Genomic DNA, 23544 nt, shown 5'->3' with positions numbered 1-23544 from the left:
GGCTGATGGTACGCACATGTGAGCATAATTTTAAGTAGGGGTGCAACCATGCAAGCAATTGCCATTTCTACCGCATAAGTGGGAAGATTTTAATATACACATGCGCCAACACCATTACCAGTTTTCATAGTTCATTCCCAAATTGCCCAGGTAAGGGATAACACTTCCAAACCTCTCTAGATTAATAGCCTCCCTTCTCCCCTGTTGGCCCCAACCCTTAAAACCCCGCCAATCTATTTATCTTTATTTTATTACTTACACATCCTCTATAGCAGAAGTAAAGTTAAGTGGCAGGAGACCCTGGCACGCACCTGTGCACGTAAGTATTTATGCACTAATTTGAAGTTGAAATCCAGGAATGCCCATTCCCCACCTAGACTACATCCCACCCCTTTTTTGGAACTTTATTTGTGCATTCAGCAGGAGATACAAGCTTACTCGAGCGAGTTTTAAAAACTGCTTGGCACGCACCAGGCCAACATATTCATGTATCTTCCAGTTTTGGCGGATGTTGGGCTTTTAAAATTCAACTTAATGATAGTAAAAAAATGATTTGATCATAATACCTTAGACAGCTGTATCTATAAAATCACATCTGCTTGTAAAAATTCAGTAGGAAGAACTAAATCTCGATGGTTCAAGCAATTTACAGTTTGAGATAAACCTAACAATGTAAGCATTGCTAAAAAATCTGAAGTAAAATTATCAGTATCAACTTGTACATTAAGACGGAAACTTTCAAACTGGCAAGCGTCCAAACATTTGTGCACATGTCGGCCCACACCCAGAATCGCGGGTATTTTATAACATGCATTTGCGCCAAATTTTAAGTGGGCACATGCAGGGGCGCACAAATCCCTCTTCTACTGCGTAAGTCGGGGGATTTTAAACATAAGAACATAAGAAAATGCCATACTGGGTCAGACCAAGGGTCCATCAAGCCCAGCATCCTGTTTCCGACAGTGGCCAATCCAGGCCATAAGAACCTGGCAAGTACCCAAAAACTAAGTCTATTCCATGTAACCATTGCTAATGGCAGTGGCTATTCTCTAAGTGAACTTAATAGCAGGTAATGGACTTCTCCTCCAAGAACTTATCCAATCCTTTTTTAAACACAGCTATACTAACTGCACGAACCACATTCTCTGGCAACAAATTCCAGAGTTTAATTGTGCGTCGAGTAAAAAAGAACTTTCTCTGATTAGTTTTAAATGTGCCCCATGCTAACTTCATGGAGTGCCCCCTAGTCTTTCTACTATCCGAAAGAGTAAATAACCGATTCACATCTACCCGTTCTAGACCTCTCATGATTTTAAACACCTCTATCATATCCCCCCTCAGTCGTCTCTTCTCCAAGCTGAAAAGTCCTAACCTCTTTAGTCTTTCCTCATAGGGGAGTTGTTCCATTCCCTTTATCATTTTGGTAGCCCTTCTCTGTACCTTCTCCATCGCAATTATATCTTTTTTGAGATGCGGCGACCAGAATTGTACACAGTATTCAAGGTGCGGTCTCACCATGGAGCGATACAGAGGCATTATGACATTTTCCATTTTATTCATCATTCCTTTTCTAATAATTCCCAACATTCTGTTTGCTTTTTTGACTGCCACAGCACACTGCACCGACGATTTCAATGTGTTATCCACTATGACACCTAGATCTCTTTCTTGGGTTGTAGCACCTAATATGGAACCCAACATTGTGTAATTATAGCATGGGTTATTTTTCCCTATATGCATCACCTTGCACTTATCCACATTAAATTTCATCTGCCATTTGGATGCCCAATTTTCCAGTCTCACAAGGTCTTCCTGCAATTTATCACAATCTGCTTGTGATTTAACTACTCTGAACAATTTTGTGTCATCTGCAAATTTGATTATCTCACTCGTCGTATTTCTTTCCAGATCATTTATAAATATATTGAACAGTAAGGGTCCCAATACAGATCCCTGAGGCACTCCACTGTCCACTCCCTTCCACTGAGAAAATTGCCCATTTAATCCTACTCTCTGTTTCCTGTCTTTTAGCCAGTTTGCAATCCACGCAAGGACATCGCCACCTATCCCATGACTTTTTACTTTTCCTAGAAGCCTCTCATGAGGAACTTTGTCAAACGCCTTCTGAAAATCCAAGTATACTATATCTACCGGTTCACCTTTATCCACATGTTTATTAACTCCTTCAAAAAAGTGAAGCAGATTTGTGAGGCAAGACTTGCCCTGGGTAAAGCCATGCTGACTTTGTTCCATTAAACCATGTCTTTCTATATGTTCTGTGATTTTGATGTTTAGAACACTTTCCACTATTTTTCCTGGCACTGAAGTCAGGCTAACCGGTCTGTAGTTTCCCGGATCGCCCCTGGAGCCCATTTTAAATATTGGGGTTACATTTGCTATTCTCCAGTCTTCAGGTACAATGGATGATTTTAATGATAAGTTACAAATTTTTACTAATAGGTCTGAAATTTCATTTTTTAGTTCCTTCAGAACTCTGGGGTGTATACCATCCGGTCCAGGTGATTTACTACTCTTCAGTTTGTCAATCAGGCCTACCACATCTTCTAGGTTCACCGTGATTTGATTCAGTCCATCTGAATCATTACCCATGAAAACCTTCTCCATTACGGGTACCTCCCCAACATCCTCTTCAGTAAACACCGAAGCAAAGAAATCATTTAATCTTTCCACGATGGCCTTATCTTCTCTAAGTGCCCCTTTAACCCCTCGATCATCTAACGGTCCAACTGACTCCCTCACAGGCTTTCTACTTCGGATATATTTAAAAAAGTTTTTACTATGAGTTTTTGCCTCTACAGCCTCTTTTCAAATTCTCTCTTAGCCTGTCTTATCAATGTCTTACATTTAACTTGCCAATGTTTATGCTTTATCCTATTTTCTTCTGTTGGATCCTTCTTCCAATTTTTGAATGAAGATCTTTTGGCTAAAATAGCTTCTTTCACCTCCCCTTTTAACCATGCCGGTAATCGTTTTGCCTTCTTTCCACCTTTCTTAATGTGTGGAATACATCAGGACTGTGCTTCTAGAATGGTATTTTTTAACAATGACCACGCCTCTTGGACATTTTTTACTTTTGTAGCTGCTCCTTTCAGTTTTTTTCTAACAATTTTTCTCATTTTATCAAAGTTTCCCTTTTGAAAGTTTAGCACGAGAGCCTTGGATTTGCACACTGTTCCTTTTCCAGTCATTAAATCAAATTTGATCATATTATGATCACTATTGCCAAGCGGCCCCACCACCGTTACCTCTCTCACCAAGTCCTGTGCTCCACTGAGAATTAGATCTAAAATTGCTCCCTCTCTCATTGGTTCCTGAACCAATTGCTCCATAAAGCTATCATTTATTCCATCCAGGAACGTTATCTCTCTAGCGTGACCCGATGATACATTTACCCAGTCTATATTGGGGTAATTGAAGTCTCCCATTATTACTGCACTACCAATTTGGTTAGCTTCCCTAATTTCTCTTAGCATTTCACTGCCCATCTCACCATCTTGATCAGGTGGACGGTAGTATACCCCTATCACGGTAGTCTTCCCTGACACACAAGGGATTTCTACCGATAAAGATTCAATTTTGTATTTAGTCTCATGCAGGATGTTTATCCTGTTGGACTCTATGCCATCCCGGACATAAAGCGCCACACCTCCTCCCGACTGCTCCTCTCTGTCATTGCGATATAATTTGTACCCCGGTATAGCACTGTCCCATTGGTTATCCTCTTTCCACCATGTCTCTGAGATGCCAATTAAGTCTTTGTCATCATTTACTGCTATACATTCTAATTCTCCCATCTTACTTCTTAGACTTCTGGCATTAGCATACAAACATTTCAAAGTTTGTTTTTTGTTTGTATTTTTATTCTGCTTTTTAATTGATAGGGATAAGTTAGAATTTTTTAGTTCAGGTGAGTTTTAAGTTACAGGCACTTGGACTGCTTTTCTAATTATTGGAACCTCACTGTCGGGATGCCCTAATTCTAATGCATCATTAGTATCCTTTAAAGATACCTCTCTCCGAACCATGCGCTGCTGAGCGACTGTCGGCTTTCCCCTTTGTTCTAGTTTAAAAGCTGCTCTATCTCCTTTTTAAAGGATAGCGCCAGCAGTCTGGTTCCACCCTGGTTAAGGTGGAGCCCATCCCTTCGGAAGAGACTCCCCTTCCCCAGAAGGTTCCCCAGTTCCTAACAAAACTGAATCCCTCTTCCTTGCACCATCGTCTCATCCACGCATTGAGACTCCGGAGCTCTGCCTGCCTCTGGTGACCTGCGCGTGGAACAGGGAGCATTTCAGAGAATGCTACCCTGGAGGTTCTGGATTTAATCTTTCTACCTAAGAGCCTAAATTTGGCTTCCAGAACCTCCCTCCCACATTTTCCTATGTCGTTGGTGCCCACGTGTACCACGACAGCCGGCTCCTCCCCAGCACTGTCTAAAATCCTATCTAGGTGACGCGTGAGGTCCGCCACCTTCGCACCAGGTAGGCATGTTACCAGGCGATCCTCACGCCCACCAGCCACCCAGCTATCTACATTCCTTATAATCGAATCACCAACTATGACGGCCGACCTAACCCTTCCCTCCTGGGCAGTAGGCCTTGGGGAGATATCCTCAGTGCGAAAGGACAATGCATCACCTAGAGAGCAGGTCCTTGCTAAAGGATCCTTTCCTGCTACACCTGGTTGGTGCTCTCCCATTATGAGACCTTCTTCCTCCAAGGCAGCACCAGGGCTGCCAGTCTGAAGTTGGGACTTGACTACTATGTCCCTGAAGGTCTCATCTATATACCTCTCTGTCTGCCTCAGCTCCTCCAGGTCTGCCACTCTAGCCTCCAGAGTGGGAGAGGGAGCCCTACCTAAGCCTTATTGAACCTTTATTGAGCCCTACCTAAGCCTTATTGGCACACGCTAATAACATTCTCAGTTTACTAGTTCATCCCTAATTTGCTCAGTTAAGAGAAAGCTCCTTCAGTCCCATAATCGATAGAGATGTGCATAGTTTTTTGTGTTTGTGTCGCTCTTCGTTTTTCGGCCGCCATGGAAAATGTCGTTTTTTTTCGGTTCGGGTCTTTTTTTTCGCGAAAAATCGATTTTTAGTTAGTGCGCGCTAACTCCCAGTTAGTGCGCGCTAACTCCTGTTAGCGCGCACTAACAAAAACCGTTAGATTTTGTTAGTTTTTGTTACTTTTTGTTAGTTTTTGTTAGTGCGCACTAACAGGACTTAGCGCGCACTAACGAGGAGTTAGCGCGCACTGACTCCCGTTAGTGCGCACTAATCGGAAAAACGAATTTTTGCGAAAAAACAGGAAAATCCTGATTTTTTTCGGGCTCCCTGAAACATGCCGAATTGGACAATTTCGTTGCAATTTTCCAATTCAGCAAAAACGAATGCACATCTCTAATAATCGACTGACCACTTTTCACAACTAAAGATTCACAGTCCTCCGCTTTACCAGCTAAGCTATCAAAGACTTCACTCACAACTAAAGACTCACAATCTCAACCCAGCTTATGAGGGGACAATACAATAGCTAGGGATGCTCAATTAACCAATACTACCCCATCACCCCATCGGGCACTCCTGGAATGTTGATAATAAGAATAACCCGGAGGACATAATTGATTAAAATCACAATATCAACTTCAGTATGTCAAGATTCTGTAATAAAATGTCTGTTGTGTTCAAGAATTGGCATAAAAAATAATTCTGGATTTTTTCTTACCGAGCATGTATTAATATGTCTAATCACTAATTCCTTTGAATTCTGCCCAGAGGGTGATATTATAGAGGGGACTAAATAATGCAAAGAAACTCGTCCACGTGTTTTTAACATCATCCCTCTATAACCTAAATTATGCCGACCCTATCCTCTGAACCACCGGAATATGATTAGGCATACTCATATAACCAACCATAAAACATAATAAACCCCAACTTAACCAACTTAGATAATTTCCAAAAATCAGCAGAGGGGCCAGCAAAGAGACATTCCCTTTGCCTGTGATTCTTCACCAGTAACCTGCTGCTGGAGAGCCTACAGGCAGGCGATTCCTTTTTACAGGCAGCTTATTCTTCTTTGTTGATGTGGCCGTGATGGTGAGCGGGTTCAATAAGGCTTAGGTAGGGCTCCCTCTCCCACTAGTAAATAGCAGCAGAAACAAATTAAAGTGCACAGTGCAGAACACATAGAGGGCTGGATTTTCAAAAGGTTATACGCGGGGCTGGGCAGGGCCAGAGGCCATTGCCACTGTGTTGAAGGATTGCGTGCCGGTGCGTGCAACTTGCACCTGCCCAGAGGCAGGCGCAAAAGGTAAGATAACAATTTGGGGGGGGGTTTAGAGTAGGGCTAGGGGGGGAAAGGTTAGGGGATGGGAAGGTTAGGTTCTAAGAATAATTGAATAGAGTAAAATTATCTTGCTGTGTTTTGCAGAGCAAGTCATGCGGTGATCTCATTGTATAACATCTAGACCAACTCTCAGTAAGGCAGCCGCTATTATTTAAGTATGATAAGAAGCAACATGACAAATCCATACTGGCCAAATATTGCCCAGGAATAAAGAGGTGCCCATTCTTAGCTTTAGCGCTAATGATAGTAGAAGCAATAGGGCAGAATTTTCAGGGGAAAATTAATGCCTTTGCCATTGTCATATGCATGGTGAACCTGTTCATGGACCCTTTGTAGTAGAAAACAAGTCTCAGCAATTAATGAAAAAAATTAAGAGGCCCAAATACAGCCACATTGTCATGGCTGCCGGCCGTGGCGGTCCGCGACCGGGCCCTGCCACTCACCGGCATGGTCGGACCGCTCTCGGGGCACTGGCATCTGCCGGCGGCCGTCCCAGCCACCGCTGAACCCGGCAGCGTCTTCGGCCACCCTGCCTCTCTGATGTTGGCTCCTCCCCCGCTGGGCCTGCTAGAGCGCGTGCGCTCTCTCTTCCACATTTAAAGGGGCCACGACAGGAAATTGTCACGGCCCCTCCCTGAGACTTCCGATGGCCTTTTCCTATTTAAAGGCAGGGTCTGCTCCTCAGACCTTGCCTTGGTTTCTTGGCTTCTGGTTCCAAGTTCCTGTTCTTGTGTTCCTGTGCTCCGCTCTCTACTTTGTTGGATTTCCTCTGGCTTTTGACCCTTGCACTGGCTACTGATGACTTCCTCTGGCTTTTGACCCTTGGACCGGCTACCGACGCTCATGTGGCTTTGATCCTTGGACCGGCTTCCGACCATTCTCCTGGCACTGACATCTGGACCAGCCTTCGACCACCCTCAGGTTTTCGACCTTGGACTGTATATTGACTTTGTTCTTGCATTTATGGAGGTCCACCTAAGTCCAAGCGGCCCAGGTCCCTACGGGCTCCTCTGGGGGGGACCGCGGGCTTCCAGTAGTGAAACTTCAGCTGGCCTTCCTTTAGTACAGCCTCACCTTCCTACAGTTGGGACCTGTAAGAGTCTTCTCTCTCAGGTAGTGCCAAGTCTACCTCGGACTAAGGATCCACCTCTCGGGTCATAACAGTAAACCAAGGCCATGGAACTGGCAGAGGCTTCTGCTCTACAGGCCATTCCAGGCCTGGCCCAGAAGATCCTGGAGCAACAACGGGTGTTAGAATCTCTGGCGTCCTCCCTGGATCGGCTCAACACCCGCCTTGATTCTGTGGTCGCTGCTCACGTAATTTCTCCACCAGCACCACTTCCGCCCATAATACAGGGACAGCATTACCTGGTAATTCGACCTCCAACTCCTCCACGTTACTCTGTGTCAGGGGTTCCTCGATCAATGCAGCATGCACTTCCGTCTTCCGGATGACATTACAAAGACTACCTACATTCTATCTCTATAAGAGGGCAAGGCCCTGGCCTGGGCTTACCCATTATGGCAACGTTTAGATCCTGTCCTGCAGAATCTCCCTAGCTTCTTGGAGCTGTTCCGAACAGTATTCGAGTATCCGGGAAAACAAGTAACCGCTGGTTCCAGTCTTCTGCGTTTTCACCAAGGAGGACGTCCGCTCACGGACTACACGATTGAATTTAGAACCCTAGCATCAGAACTCCATTGGGAGGAGAGCTGTCTCCGCACCATATTCCTCCAGGGATTATCGGCCAGGATCAAGGATGAGTTGGCAGCCCGGGAGCTACCACGCTCGCTGGATTCCCTTATTGAAATGGCAGCTAGGATTGACCGCCACCTGCAAGAAAGAGCTCGTGAATGTCCGAGCTCGAGAAGGCGTATGACGGCCCCTACTCCCTCATGTCCTTTTCATTCCAATTCTCGAAATTTGGCCATCTCCGAGGGGACAGATGAAGAACAGATGCAATTAGGACGAGGCCCTCTCTCTCCGGAGGAGTGACAAAGATGCCGTAAGGCAGGTCTCTGCCTTTGTTGAGGGGGATCGGGTCATCTTATTGCTCGTCGCCCAATTCAACCGGGAAACTCCACAGCCTAGGCTCCACTGGGGGAGTAACCGTAGGCAATACTTCAGCTCCCCCACTTTCCCTGCCGATCACCCTCTCCCTTGGAGGCCACAAATTTTCCACGCTGGCCCTAATAGATTCCGGGGCTGGAGAAAACTTCATCCTACGAGACATTGTGGAACAGCTGCATATACCTACTAGCCCGTGCCCAAGGCCTATGATTCTCTCCTCCATCCACAGAGACCTTTTGCAGGGAGAATAACACACCACACGGTCCCCCTGGAATGCCACATCACACCGGGCCATACAGAACATATCTCTCTATGTTATCCAGAAACCCATCTATCTGGTTGTACTTGGCATTCCGTGGTTGCAACGCCACAACCCACAGTTCAACTGGACAACATTACAACTGACCCACTGTGGTCCATCCTGGCAGGAAATTTGCCATAAGGGAGCTGCTCCCTCTGCTAGCTACTTCTGTACCTCACGCTTAGAAGGTTTGCCACCGCAGTATGATCGGTTCACTGACATATTCTCTAAGAAGGCTGCTGACATCTTGCCCCCGCATCAAGAATTCAATTGCACTATATATCTCATTCCTGGAACCACTCCGCCTCGTGGACGAGTCTATCCGCTATCTGCCCTGGAGACCTGAGCCATGTCCGAATACATCCAGGATAACCTCCAGAAGGGGTTTATCCGACGATCCTTGTCTCCAGCCGGGGCCGGCTTCTTCTTCGTTGGCAAAAAGGATGAGACTTTGCATCCTTGTATTGACTTCCGTGGGCTGAACGCTATTACCGTTAAGGACCGGTACCCATTGCCCCTGATAGCCGAACCTTTTGACCGGTTAGAAGGAGCCAGGGTTTTCTCGAAATTGGACCTCCGAGGAGCCTACAATCTGATCAGGATTTGAGAGGCTGACGAGTGGAAAACGGCTTTCAATACCAGGGACGGCCATTATGAATACCTCGTCATGCCGTTCGGATTAACCAACACTCTTGCTGTGTTTCAGTACTTCATTAATGAAACATTGCGAGATCTGCTCTATGAGTGCGTAGTAGTCTACTTAGACGACATCCTGATTTTTTCTCATGATCTACAAACGCATCGACAACATGTTATCCAGGTTCTGACTTTATGCCAAAATAGAAAAGTGCATCTTTAAAAAGGAGTCATTACCCTTTCTGGGGTATATTATCTCAAATCAAGATTTCCAGATGGAACCCTCCAAGTTGAAATGTATCCAAGAATGGCCCCAACCTAGCGGTTACGCGCACTCCAGCATTTCCTTGGATTTGCTAACTACTATCGTAGTTTTATCCAGAACTTTTCAAAACTGGCTGCTCCTCTTACTGCCCTTACATGTAAGGGAGCAAACATCAAAGTCTGGCCTTTGGAGGCTGAAGAAGCATTCCAGGCTCTCAAGAAGTCCTTCCTACAGCGACTGTGCCTGCGACATCCAGATCCTAGACGCCCATTTACGGTGGAGGCGGACGCCTCCACTGAAGGAGTAGGAGCCATTTTGAACCAGAATGATGCATCAAGAACCTCCCATCCCTGCTCCTATTTCTCAAAAAAATTCTCTCCGGCAGAATGCAACTATTCCATCGACAAGAAGGAGCTCCTAGCCATTAAGCTTGTGTTAGAAAAGTGGTGACAATGGCTGGAGGGAGCACATCACCATATCACAGTCTACACTGACCATAAGAACTTGGTGTATTTCCAGCAAGCCCAGTGCCTGAATCCACGCCAAGCTCGTTGGGCGCTCTTTTTCACACGTTTCGACTTTGAACTCCGATATCGACCAGCTAACAAGAATGTTAAGGCAGATGCCTTATCCAGATCTTTCTTCGCTGAAGACACTGATGATCCTATTCAGCACATCATAGACCCGGCTCGCATCATCCTCTCTGCTACATTCACCGTTTCACCTGGTAAAACTGTGGTGTCGAAGAGGCTTCGTTGTAAGGTCGTAGCTTGGGCTCACGATTCCCACTTAGCTGGACATCCTGGACGAGCTCGGACCCAAACCCTTCTCCAGCAACATTATTTGTGGCTCGAGATGTGCAAAGACATATGAGCGTATGTTGATTCCTGCCCAACCTGCGCTCAACACAAGATTCCAGCAGGGAAAACTTGGGGGGTTATTACAACCGCTCCCAATACCCACGAAGCCTTGGACGCATATCTCCACGGACTTCATTGTGGACCTCCCACCTTCTGATGACAACACAGTGATATGGGTAGTAGTGGATCGATTTTCCAAAATGGCCCACTTCACCCTGTTAACCTCCCTCCCGTCGGCTCCTCGTCTGGCCCAGATGTTCATGCTACATATCTTCCGCCTCCACGGAATATCTCAGCACATCGCTTCTGATCGCGGCCCTCAATTCATGGCTCGATACTGGCTCAACCTCTATAGGAGGTTTCGCGTTGCCCTGAACCTTACCAGCACGTTTCACCCTGAAGCCAACGGACAGGCAGAACGTACGAATCGCACATTGAAACAGTTTCTACGTTTGTATGTCAATGCTCGTAACTAACTGTGGGAACCTGACATAAGTTACCCCAATATCATTGGTTACTGTTAAAAATTATTCTTTATTAATTTGTTACAACAATATTTTATAATTCTTGAGAGAAGACCTCAGAACTGGCAAAAAAAGGTCTAAATGACCACTGATTTTGTAAGCAAGTAAGTTTAATCACTGGTCTTTATTGTCTCCTTTTCTCTTTTTTTGTAAAAACATGGTTGTTTCCCATTTCTTTTAGGAAATAAATGTCAAATGTCTTTTTATTGCAGAAAATTCCATCTAGGAAAAAACCTCTGCTGCTATGTTAGTATCGCAGCAATTTAATTCACACTTGAAATGCTACACTCCAGTCAAATTTTAATGGCGTTGTATCGCAGCTTTGATATCACAGCAACTTATGTTCTTCGTGACAGCCCGTCTAACTTGTAACTCATTACTTCGAGATAGAGTATATTGACATGTTAGAGTTTCAGAAAATATATGTGTGTTATATCTGAAACCTTCCCGACAACATGAAAGAAAGCACTTATCTTTAAACTTGTTGCAGATTTTCTTTTTTTCACAACAAGTCTGTGCTGATCATCCCCGCCAACGTTAACGTTTCGCCTAACGCTTCATCAGGGCGGATTGCTACTCTCTCGACCTTTAGATGTTCAGCTGAGCACGCATGTTATAAAATTGGGTGTAGATTTGTGCGCGCAGGGTTGCGCACACAAATCCACGCCCATGTGTAGGTATTAAAATCCGGCCCTAAATGTACTGACTTCAAGGGCTTATATAAAGTATAATAAATACTTTCAAGTAATGAAAGAACACTCACACTGTTAGGAAAGAAAGAAAGAATGAATGAATGAGTGAATGTTTGTAGGTTCCTGCTAAAGGTAAGATGTAATTTAGGAAAGTTTAAATATAAACTTTGTTGCTGTACCGCGTGTTAACACAGCAATTATTAGAATCTATACTAGATTGTGAGTGATCGTGATTGTTATTATTGATGTACTCTGAAAAATTGAGAATTCAGAGCGCTTCATCAAAGGAAATGGAGATCACATGAGAGAGATACACTCTATCCTGAGGAGTTGTTAAACATACTGTCGGATGAGAGAGTAACTGTTAATAGTAATAACAATACTTGTTAAAGCAAATATTGAATTCGCTGTCCTACAAAAAAAAAAAAGAAAGTTCTGGGTTCAATCTTGATATATATATATATATATATATATATATATATATATATATATATATATATATGTGGAAGCCAAAGTCCACGCCTGATATAGAGAATATTTAAATGTAATATGGCAGGAAAAGAAGAATGAATGTCTGAATGACAAAAGTTATTTTATTATTTTGTGAGCTTTTCTTTCATATAAAAAGAATTAGGGTCATTTCAATTATCTTTTTTTTAAACTTAGAAATGCAGTATCAATAAACTGTCAAAGACATATTGAGGGAACACATTGACTAGCTTACGGAAGATCTGGAGCGGTTGTAGGAAGGAAGTTTCTTTTGTTGATTTTGTTAAAGCATAAGTTAGTAGGTTAAAGAAAGAAGAGAATACAGAAAAGAAAGAAGAAGAAAGAAGACGATTTTGAAAAAAAAAATAAAGATAAGTGTATGCATACACCAACACTGAATGACATTAACAGAAATAAGAAATTGCAAGGAGACAAGTTTATACAGAATTTAAAGACAGAATAGACAAGAAAAAACATTAATGTAAAAAAAAAAAGAATGCTTACCTTTTGGTTCTGGAATACTAAACTCATGTCACATCTGCAATACAAAATAGTGCACAAAGACTCATAGCTTTTATTAATTTTATAGATAAGAATATTAGCTTAAATAAGTTTTAAAGGGAATGTTAAATAAAGAGGAGAAAACAAATAGTACTTACCTGACAAACATGATTGTAAATATTTTAGAGTATAATATAATATATTGTTATCCATGTTATATGCTGATGTTATGATCAGGCTTGTGAACCCTTGGACCGACGGGGGGGATAGTATACCTTAGGTGGATCCTTAGGTTCCCCCGTCGGATGGCGGGACGGAACAGGAGATGTGACTGGCTGACCCTCGGCACTGAAGACTGAGGCGACCGTGGTGAAAGCGAAGAGTCGAGACGTCGGAGAAGTCAACTGGTTCTTCGCCACTGGAAGCCCACGGTCCCCCCGGGAGGAGCCCGTAGGGACCCAGGCCACTGGGACTTAGGTGGGCCCTTGGAGACGATGGTCCAGAAGAAGTCCAAAGTCAAATGCCAGAGGGTCGTCGCTTACCAGTCCGAGGTCACACACTGAGAGATTGCCGCTTGCCATTCCGAAGTCACACACCAGGAATCACCGCTTGCCAATCCGAAGTCAGATACCAGGAATCACAGAAACGAAACAGGAACCAGGAACAAGGACCTGAAGCACAAGAAGACTCACCGAAGCAAGCAGACTCGAACAACCACGGAAGTTGCCAAGACAAGGAATGAGCAGAGGAAGTTCCCTTATATACTTCCCCTGGTCTGATTCATAGAAAACAGGTGCAGGCAATTAAAGGGACGAGGTCCCTTTAAATTCAGAAAGGATGCGCCTAAGATGGCGGCGGCCATCTTGGATTCCTGGCCGCGGAGGAAAGCTGCCCGATGCTGCGAGGGAGGAGCAGGGATGGCTCCCGACCCGGTGGCTACAGTGGAGGCCCACGCCGGCGTACGGAAACGACAGGCACCAGAATCCCGCAACTCTGCCGACTTGCATAAGACTTGCATAAGAATACACGATTTGCATAAGAATATGATTCTTATAACAACAAATATATTTAAATTCATATAAATAAAAGAAAAATTGAAAGGTATTTCCTCATTTACATTCTCTTATTGACCCTGCCTTTCACCTCTATCTCCGAGGGATGAGTTCAGGTGGAAGTAATTCCCAAGTAGTCCTGGTCAGGTGCCCTGAATGAAAGGCGGGTATTCCTCTTAATCACCCCCACTTGTAAAAGGGATTTTCCTATTAAAAACATCTTAATTTGGAAAATCAGTACACTGAACCCTAGCCACTGTAAAGTGGGAGAAGATCTCATAGCGAGAAGGGGAAGGTTAAAACCCAAATGCATAAGTCAGATAATACCTACAGTTTCTTTATTACCTGCATTGAACAATTATATTGAAGGAGGCAGGCTCTAAGGCCTTGCAAAAAATGAAATAAATAAATAAATAAGTGTAATGTAAGGCTTCTTGAAGTGTCCTACAGACTTCTCACAGCAGATCAGTGACCCTTATATAGTCCTCTGGAGGGACAATGAAGAGCCATGCTTTCATATTTCTTTCTGAAGCATAAGTAATTTAAATCTTCCCAAATGACTAATGGGCATGCATTCTAAAGCTTTGAGGGAAATAATGTAGAACATTTACTGCATTTTAAGCAGATTCTAGACAATGAGAGGATTTTCAGAAGACCCTATTGTGAGGATCGTAAAGATATACTAGCTTTATAGTAGTTCAATCAATCTGCCAAATATTGTGTTCCTTCTATTAAGACACCAAAAAATGAGACAGTGTCTTAAATTGCAACCCTAAGTGATGTATAGCCAATAGAATGCCAAGTGATATGATTTCATATGCGTGTAAATGTAATTACTGTTGTAGAAATTTTCAAAAGCTATTTATTTGAGTAAAGTGCACTTAAGTGAGTAAATCCTATGGACAATGGTATAGTAGCAATTTTCAAAAGCCTAATTACTTGGGTAAATGCTTTTTAAAATCAGGCTTTTAATACATAACTGCATTGACACCACCTTCAATTTTTCATCCAGGTTTCTGTTTTATTAATATAATGCCCCCCTCTGATTATTTTATATACCAAAGGAGGGGGGAGGGTCACAAAAAATGTGTATATATGTGCTGAATATCAAATACAAGAGTATAATAAATGGGTTTGATTAACTTGGGGGTTGAGGAGACAGCTTTTTTTTTCATAACTCTTGTTTTATGCCCTGCCAACCCTCCTCTCTTTTTTTAGGTCACTAGCTGAAAAATTCTGGATTTTTCCTATGGAGAGCACTCTGCAAAACACAATTCGTAGACACCCAATACACTTATTACAACACATGAGCACAGTAACCACATAGAAGAATGAAAATAACTTCAACATTACTTAATTAAGGAAATTAAATGATGAAGAAATGGCAATATTAGTACATATATAGCATACTGATACACATGTAATATAAAACATTAAACCTTATGAATTAGTCTCCCAGTTATTAATGTCCCAGAGTTGCTCTAAACAAAACAGTTCCAGTTAAGAGAAAAGACAAAAAGGAGAGAGGGAATCTCTTTCAGTACACTTTTGAGTGAAAAAATGTAGAACTTGGTGAGTTGTGGTATACAATAGAATGAAGATACAATTCATGAAGAAAAAAGTGAAAACAATACAATCCTGTGTTAACAGTCTTTGGTGCAGGCCTGTCTGTGCCTTCCCCAGAGGCATTGAGATTTCAGTTGTGCCTCACTAAATTCTAGAAATGCAGTCAGATAATTGATAATTGTTTCCTCCCATGGAGTGAATTCTCCTTTTAGGTTTCCACAGTGGAGACTACAAAGCCAACCATATTGTTAAATCAAGACTCTCTCCACACCTTTCTGCAGCTGGCAGTACTCAGCACTGCAGCTCCTTGCCTCATGAAAGTCTTTACTGACACTCTCTCCGGAGCAGGGCTTGCTCTTCTGAGATTCCTAACATGTCTTTCTCTCCAAAGGAAAACCATGTTGTCTCTTTCTCCTTCTCTGCCTGGTGCTGGCAGAAAAGAAAAATGCCATGCAAACCCTACAACTGTGGGCAACCTTCTACCTCACAGCCAAAATCAAGAAACATGTCACAGGAAACCTTTGCAGAAAGCAAACACAATTCTCTCTCTCCTGATTGGAGGAAACACTGTCAGTCAGTGGTGGGGCTTGCTTACTGCTTGAAGACAGATTTTTTTCTTGGGCCTGAAAATACAGAACTGATCCTTGATTAACCCTTTGCATGCAGGATATCCTTAGACAGTGAAAGGGCTAAATGTGGACATCCTAAAACAAAGGAAACATGATACAGGCATCCAGGTACCTGATACACAGACAGGTAAAGGGTACCTACATCACATTTATAAAGCTGTATATTGAATAAAAATATGAAAGCAGAACAAAAAAGACTATTTGATGGCTATTTCTTACATTAAATTGCAGAAAACTGGATTCTACTTGTAAAACTGTTCATAATTTTTGGGAATTTTTCTCATTGGTGATATTTCACATAGTTCTAATAATATAGTTGTTCAATGCTACATGCTTTGGAAATAATAAAGATACAATCTAACAGTTGATGACCTTGCTCTGAATTACGGAATTGTGCATAGAGGGAGAGTACCCACAGAAGTCAAATTTTACTAAACTGTGATGATTAAATTGTATCATTTTACACTAGATTTTTCACAATTAAGATGCAGATTAGGGATGGGCAGACTGCTTTGGATCAAATCTCAATCTAACTGGGTGATGATGCAAGCTGCGATAGCACTCTAACGCTCATTAAACAGTGTTTATAGCGCATTAAAGCAATATTGTGCATGGCCCTGTCCAGGTTGCCCTCTATTACAAACACCTGATTTGCGTGCATGAATAATGCAAATGCATACAAAGGAGGTCATTAACAGGCAATTTGATGTTAATATTTTATTGTACCTGACCAAGAAAGTGGTCAGCCACAATAAAATAGCACCCTCCTGGGAAATGTAACTTGGGTCCCAAGGCTTCCAAGTTACATTTAAATGGCCCGGAACTAAAAATAACTGATGCAGCTGAAAGGAAAGTTGAGCGGGAGTCAGAGATGACCTCCAGCTCAGCTCGAGGCAGCCTCGACTCCCTAAAGATTAAAAAAGAATATGTTGAAAATCACGTGTAGCAACGGCCCCCTCCAAAGTTTAAAAGAAAACCCATTGGGGTTCAGGAGTACCCCCTACCCCTAAATTCATTGGGGTGGTTCACTGCATATAGCATTTCAAATTTATTTTTATTTTGAGGAGTCATGACCGCCACAAGCTTCCCCAGGTTGAGCCAGGAGTCGGCCCTGATACCCACTCAAACTTTTTTTTAGCTGCAGCATTTTTTTTTGGCAACGGCCCTATAAGGTGATGGCAGTCCCTTGAGGTTGGGATTGCCATCACACCTAACGAGCCACTCACTGCGTTCTTTTGTCCCACAATGTCTGGCCGTGAGACAAAAGAACGCACTTTAGAACTGCAGTCTATTTTCGGGGGAGGAGCCCCACTCTTATGGCAACACCTCCCCATGATAGTGGGACCCGCTTGTGAGAAAGCATCACGGCTTGATGAATCAAGCCTAATTTGACAGAGAAGATTTGAATAAACAGAGCCAACTGGGTCAAGCTAAAATTAAATAGAAGCTGTGTGGTCAGTTCTACACTTTGTTCACTTGCAACTATTAACAGTCACGTGTTTAAAGAATTAAAACATTTGTATTGTCATCAAATCTGCTAATATTTATATGAATGCAAACTAGTTCCAGGATATAAGAAAAACATATACATTGATTTAAAGCAGTTGTAGCTAATGGAAATTATTGTGTAAAATCAAAGGAAAACTAAACCTGAATTCCAGACAAGTCAAAGAAGGTTCACTCATTTCTAATACAAATATGGCTTCATTAAAATTGAAACTATTAATTGCTTTAAATTTTTGTTTTTCAGCTACGAGTGTTTAAGCTGGCAAAATCTTGGCCAACACTAAATATGCTGATAAAAATTATTGGCAACTCAGTAGGGGCTTTGGGAAATCTGACCTTGGTGTTGGCCATCATTGTCTTCATTTTTGCTGTGGTTGGAATGCAACTATTTGGCAAAAACTACAAAGAGTGTGTCTGCAAGATCAGTCCAAATTGTAAACTTCCACGCTGGCACATGAATGACTTCTTCCACTCCTTTTTGATTGTGTTTCGGGTCCTGTGTGGAGAATGGATAGAGACAATGTGGGACTGTATGGAAGTTGCTGGACAAGCCATGTGCATCACTGTTTTCATGATGGTCATGGTGATTGGAAACCTGGTGGTATGTAGTCAAAAATTGTTAAATATTTACTAAAACAAAAATGGTACCTATGCAAGTGGATAATAAGTCTTGCACGAGATTGTCCTGTTTTTTGTTGTGTTTAAGCTTCTTTGGAACTAAACAGCTGTTAAATGTAGAAAAGCATTTATATTGTTTTTTTCTTTTTCTAACCACTGAACAACTCATTTATTAAATGACTAGTTAGACTGTCAATAGTAGCTTGTCTTGACTGTTGTTCATCTCCTAAACAGTGTTGATTTTTCTGATTCTACTCATTATCTCATATTGAAATATTAAGGGTGGGAAAGATTTTCTAGACTTTTATTCTGCTGTTGGCAAAAAGGCTGAAATTCTTGGAACACGTAAAGGTCTGACTTTGAATTTGGAATCTTATTCTGAATATACTATTTTGTGTAGTGTGGTCTGACCCATTTATTTCTCTTAGACTCTAAGGATTATTTTTATCCTACTGAACTTCAAATGTTTCCTATTAGACTTTTAATCTGGCTTCATAAGCTGGACTGTTGTATATGCCCTTACAAAGATAGACCTGAAGAAAGTATCTTCATCAACTAAAAAAATTATGAAACATTCTTCCTTTGGACACTAGAAATTAATACAGAATGGGGCCGATGCAATACACTTAGCGCCCGCTTTCAACACATTTTAATTGCTTCGGCCCCTATGAGTCATTAATCATGAATTTCAGATTCACACAGAATACAGCACACACAAAAGCATACAATAAAAAGATAAAAATTATTTCATATTTTCAAGAAAATTACATGGACAGAGGATCTAAAAAAGTTATTGCCCCAGCTTTATTGTGGTTTGATGGAAGTGGAGCAAGTTCTTCAGAACTAGAGATATTGCTAACCTTTTTGTTCATCACCTTTTTCCTCTTCAGAATGAGGAAAATCTGGGTGCTTTCAGCCCAATAGAGCAAACCTTTGTCACGGGCCTGCGACCTTAGAGAATCCGGCGGTAATGGGGGGCGAAGTGGTGGGCGGTCCTGCGAGGTGCGATCGCTGCCAGCTTTCACGCCGAATAACTACACCATAAAAGGTGTACACCATAAAAGGTGTAGTTATTCGGCGCGAAACTAGAGATATTTTTCTCTTCTTGCTAACTTTTTTGTTCATTTCCTTTTTCCTCGTCAGAATGAGGAAAATCTGGGTTCTTTCAGCACAATAGCAGAGCAAACTTTTGTCAATTGGGCCTGAATTCTCTAAGGTCACAGATCTTAGAGAATCCGGCAGTAACGGGGGGCAGAGGGGCGAAGCGGGGCAAGGTCCTGCGATAGCCGGCAGCGATTGCACCTCCGCGGTGCAATCGCTGCTGGCTTTCGCACAAAACTGGCGGCGCAAAACTGGCAGCGATAAGGAATCTTACCTTTCGCCGCCAGCGATGTCTGCGCAGCATAGGCCCCGGTGCCGCCCTGACTCCTCCTCTTCCGGGGCCGACTCCACCTCGAGCTAGCTATTGCACGCGAAAAGGGACTTTTCACATGTGAAACATCCTTTTTCACATGCGATAGCATTAGAGAATGACCCCCTTAGTTATTACTGGTAGCTTGTAGCCAGTCCAGATTTCACCCTTAGACAGAGTAGTAGTTTATCAAGAAAGCATTCATCATGCACTTTATAAATTAAAAAAAAATCTTATGGCAAGTAGTAATGTGCACCATGCATCAATTACAAATTTTATTTTGACGCTGTTATTGAAATTCTTCAAGCAACTTTTGTGAAGTTCTGCAGAATTTCTGAGAACAGCTATGTTCAGAAAAATGTCACAAATTACTTTGCATATAATATATAATGTATTTATTTATTTATTTGAATCTATTTGTTCCTCATCACAAAACATTAATGTGTGTGGTGGAATTTGAGATATCACAACCAATATGGATCAGTCAGATCCGGTGTGCATAAGATAGTCTGATATTGTTCTGATCATAATTTTCCCCTGAGATTTGGAAAACTTACTTGTAATATTGCCAAAATAAATTTTAATTCATATTGGGCTCACACTGTTCTTTGTAAGATGCCTTTTCAAAATACTGCACGATGCATGGAAGGGGCAACTTTCTTTTATGGCTTAGCTCTTAGGCGGGCATTAGTTTGCAGTTTAGGATACTCAATCTTCTAGGCTCCATGAACAGAAATGACTATAATACGTCTCAGCAAGCAACAACACAGTTTGCAAAGTCATTACAACTACAGTGGCTGAAAGGTTTTCAATAAAACACATGCCAAGGTCAGAAAGATAAATTATGGAAAGTGACTTCATTCTCACTGAGATGATATATCTTATTGTTCTCGACTTACACCTTTACCTCGTATTCTTTTAACCAATAGATAGGTTAGTAAATACCTTTTCTTTCATGTTAGTAGAGACAACAACACAGTGGTCTGCTTCACAAACAGAAATTGTCTTATGCTTCTGGGCTCCCTTTCTTACAGCTACCCCCATTATTATCCGAAGAGGAACTCCTATCCTCAAGAATCAAAGGTACATATACAGTGAATATATATATATATATATGCGTGCATACTTTAATTTTAGTGCACACATATATATACATATATATATATATATATATACACACATTGTCACGATTACGCCATCATCGCAGCTCTCCTCAGCCGCTCGTCCTGGTTCTAGGGTACCTCTTCGGTCGGGTGCCCCTTTCTGTCCACCCGTCCGGCCCTTTGCACCGCTTCTCTGGACAAGTTCCTTTAGTCAGAGTGCCAGGCCTAGCCCCGGCACTCCCAAACAGTATAACATAAAGTTTTATCAAAGCAAGGTTTAATGCACGCTGTTGTCCATACGGTAATACCTGGCTGTTCTCGAGAGCACAAGTCTCAAGCACTTAGGCTATCCTTAGCCAACCACTACCACTCCCAGTTAGGGAAACACACAACTCGCCCCTGACTCCCCTCGTTGTGCGCGGCTAGGGCCTTCCTCTGCCAAGCTGCTTGTGCCTGAGGAGTGCTGCCGTTCTAGTAAAATATTCCTTTCACAAAACTTCAGCTAAACAGGTTTTGAAAGCTTTTAAACCAAACATTGCTTTCACACATTTCCTCCAAAACATTCTTTTTAAAATATCATTCTTTTACCATCCCCCAACCTCACGGTCATTCCATCTCCATAGAAGAGCTGGTGGATCTTTCCCCTTCCGATCCTACCTCCATCTCCTCCTCCTCTGATTCTGAGGAGCTAAGCTTTTGTGGCCAACGCCACCAAGCTGGCACACCCGCCTCCTCCAGCTCCATAGACTCAGCTGAGTCAGAATCATTACTCCCTACTTCCCACACCTGTTCCTGCTCTTCCTCAACCCAGGCGTCAGGTGACGGCTCTGGGAACCTGGGAGTTGTAGTTCTTGCTGCCTTCCTGATCGCACTCTGGTATATATTTTTAGTACTGCCTGCCTCTGTTTTTTTATATCTAGGCTGCTTCTGCCCCTGGCTATGTTGTACTGCATCACAACATATAGATAGATATTTCCAAGCTGGACTCTACTGTTATGCCCGTCGATCGCAGATGGCTGCGACCTCTCATGCTCACCTCTTTTCTCCCTGTATCGTCAACCCTAGGACGAATGGCGGCATCCACCAGCCAATGCCAACCTCCCCGGCATCCCCAGAACAGCGTGGGCACTGCCAACCGCCATCTTGAACCTGGTATTACCTAGGGCGCGCGCGCAAGGGTCTCCTAAATACACGGCATGGTGGGAACCTCGGGGGCATCCCCTCCCGATGACGTCAGCGATCCTCTGTACTTAACCCGACTGGCCCTTGGCTAAGACGAGTTAGCAAGGAGTTTCCTCATTGCTGAATCCACTCGACACTTGGACTTCCTGTTCCTGTTCCTACGTGGGTCTACGGCGCTCTGAGTACCCGCTCCTCGGGGGCTCTCCTGTGCCCTTGGCTATCTGCTCCTCGGACGGCCTAAGTGTTCGTGATTCTGCAGACCCCACTGGCTTGGATCTACTCTGGGACTTCCATCTGTGAGTACTACTCGAATTACTACATTGCCGCTTGCTGAATTCATCTGCAGTGTACCCCATACCGCGGGCCACTACCGCTTCTCTTCAGCAAAGCCTTCCTGAACACCTAGAGCTGCAAGAACCTGCCGCATCAGCCACAGCTTCCTTCGGCTGTCTACACCTCAGTCTTCACCATCAGCTCAGACTCCTCAGCATACCCCGTGCTGTGGGCCACTACCGGATCTGTAACCTGAGGTACACCCTTCGCCTGAGGGAACATCCTGGCATACCCTGCTCCGCGGGCCACTACCAGATCTACATCATCAGCGGCATCTTTGGGGTATTCCCCCACTGCTCAGAACTGTGTCTCTCTCCTCTCTCCCGCTCTGCGGGCTCTACCTCATTTTCCTATAATAAAGTCTCTCTCTCCAGCAGTGTCCTGTGCAATCGAGACCAAGCCTACCGACGGTGAAGCTCATAGGGCTCTTCCCTGTGGGCAGAGTCATCTTTCATCTCGGTCCAGGGTTCACATTCTTACAAAAACATAACAGATTGCTAACTCCATGGACCCGGCTCAGGTCTCAGCCCTCCAGGCCATCCCTGGCCTGGCCCAATGCCTTGCTGAACAACAAAGAACCTTGGAGACTTTGGCTTCCGCCTTCAATCAACTAAACTTTCGGCTGAATTCTACTGTGACACCTGACAAGGACACTTCCTCGCCCCTGGGGCTACCTGCATGAGTCTCAGTGCCCTTGCCTGCTCCTACTCGCTTTGCGGGAGATCCTTTGTTTTGTAGGGGTTTTTTAAATCAGTGCTGTATGCACTTTTCTCTACAGCCAACTTATATCCTGTCTCTAATAGACGGGAAAGCCCTGGCCTGGGCTTCACGTATCTGGGAGCGTAAGGATTCAATTATCAGTGATTTGACAGGCTTCCTTGCTCTCTTCCAGTCTGTATTTGATGACCCCGCTTGCAAAACTGTCGCTGGATCTGCTCTTCTGCATCTATAGCAAGATGCTAAACTACTGATTGACTATGTCATTGAGTTTAAGACATTATCTTATTGTATATTGTATATAGACTCCAGTTAGTAACCTGCTTAAGCCTTATATATAAGCCTTTATTTATAGACCTGTAAATATATATACCTTCAAATAGCCTGTTACAGTTGTTTGATTGCTTTAATTTCTTTGCTTTAATTTCTTTGCCCTCTGCTCTATGTATATTCCTCCCTGTTTCCCCTCCCCGTTGATTGTAATTTCAGCCTTTCAGTTACAATGTGAACCGGTATGATGTATGCTTACTAATGCCGGTATATAAATGTTTCAAATAAATAAATAAATCTTTGGAATTGCATTGGGACCTGGGGTGCCTCCGGACTATTTTCCTAGAAGGTCTCAATTCCCACATTAAGGACGAATTAGTAGCACGTGTGCTTCCGGATATACTGGACTCCCTCATTGACCTCGCAGGGCGAATTGACCGTCGCCTATGAGAG

At 43.2% G+C, this 23544-nt stretch overlaps 1 protein-coding gene across 9 annotated transcripts in view; it reads left to right on the top strand.

Moving 5' to 3' along the window:
• Positions 1-23544, top strand: part of LOC115093628 (sodium channel protein type 2 subunit alpha-like) — a 523144-nt gene that overhangs the window by 254071 nt on the left and 245529 nt on the right. For all 9 annotated transcript variants that reach the window (XM_029605666.1, XM_029605660.1, XM_029605661.1 and 6 more), the window contains one exon: positions 17702-18058. In XM_029605666.1, coding sequence (XP_029461526.1) covers positions 17702-18058 — 357 coding nt within the window. The remainder of the gene's footprint in view (positions 1-17701; positions 18059-23544) is intronic.

The sequence above is a fragment of the Rhinatrema bivittatum genome, chromosome 6 (assembly GCF_901001135.1).
Source record: "Rhinatrema bivittatum chromosome 6, aRhiBiv1.1, whole genome shotgun sequence".
NCBI lineage: Eukaryota > Metazoa > Chordata > Amphibia > Gymnophiona > Rhinatrematidae > Rhinatrema > Rhinatrema bivittatum.
Note: the sequence above shows the minus strand (reverse complement) of the source record. Positions and strands in the feature narration are given on the sequence as shown.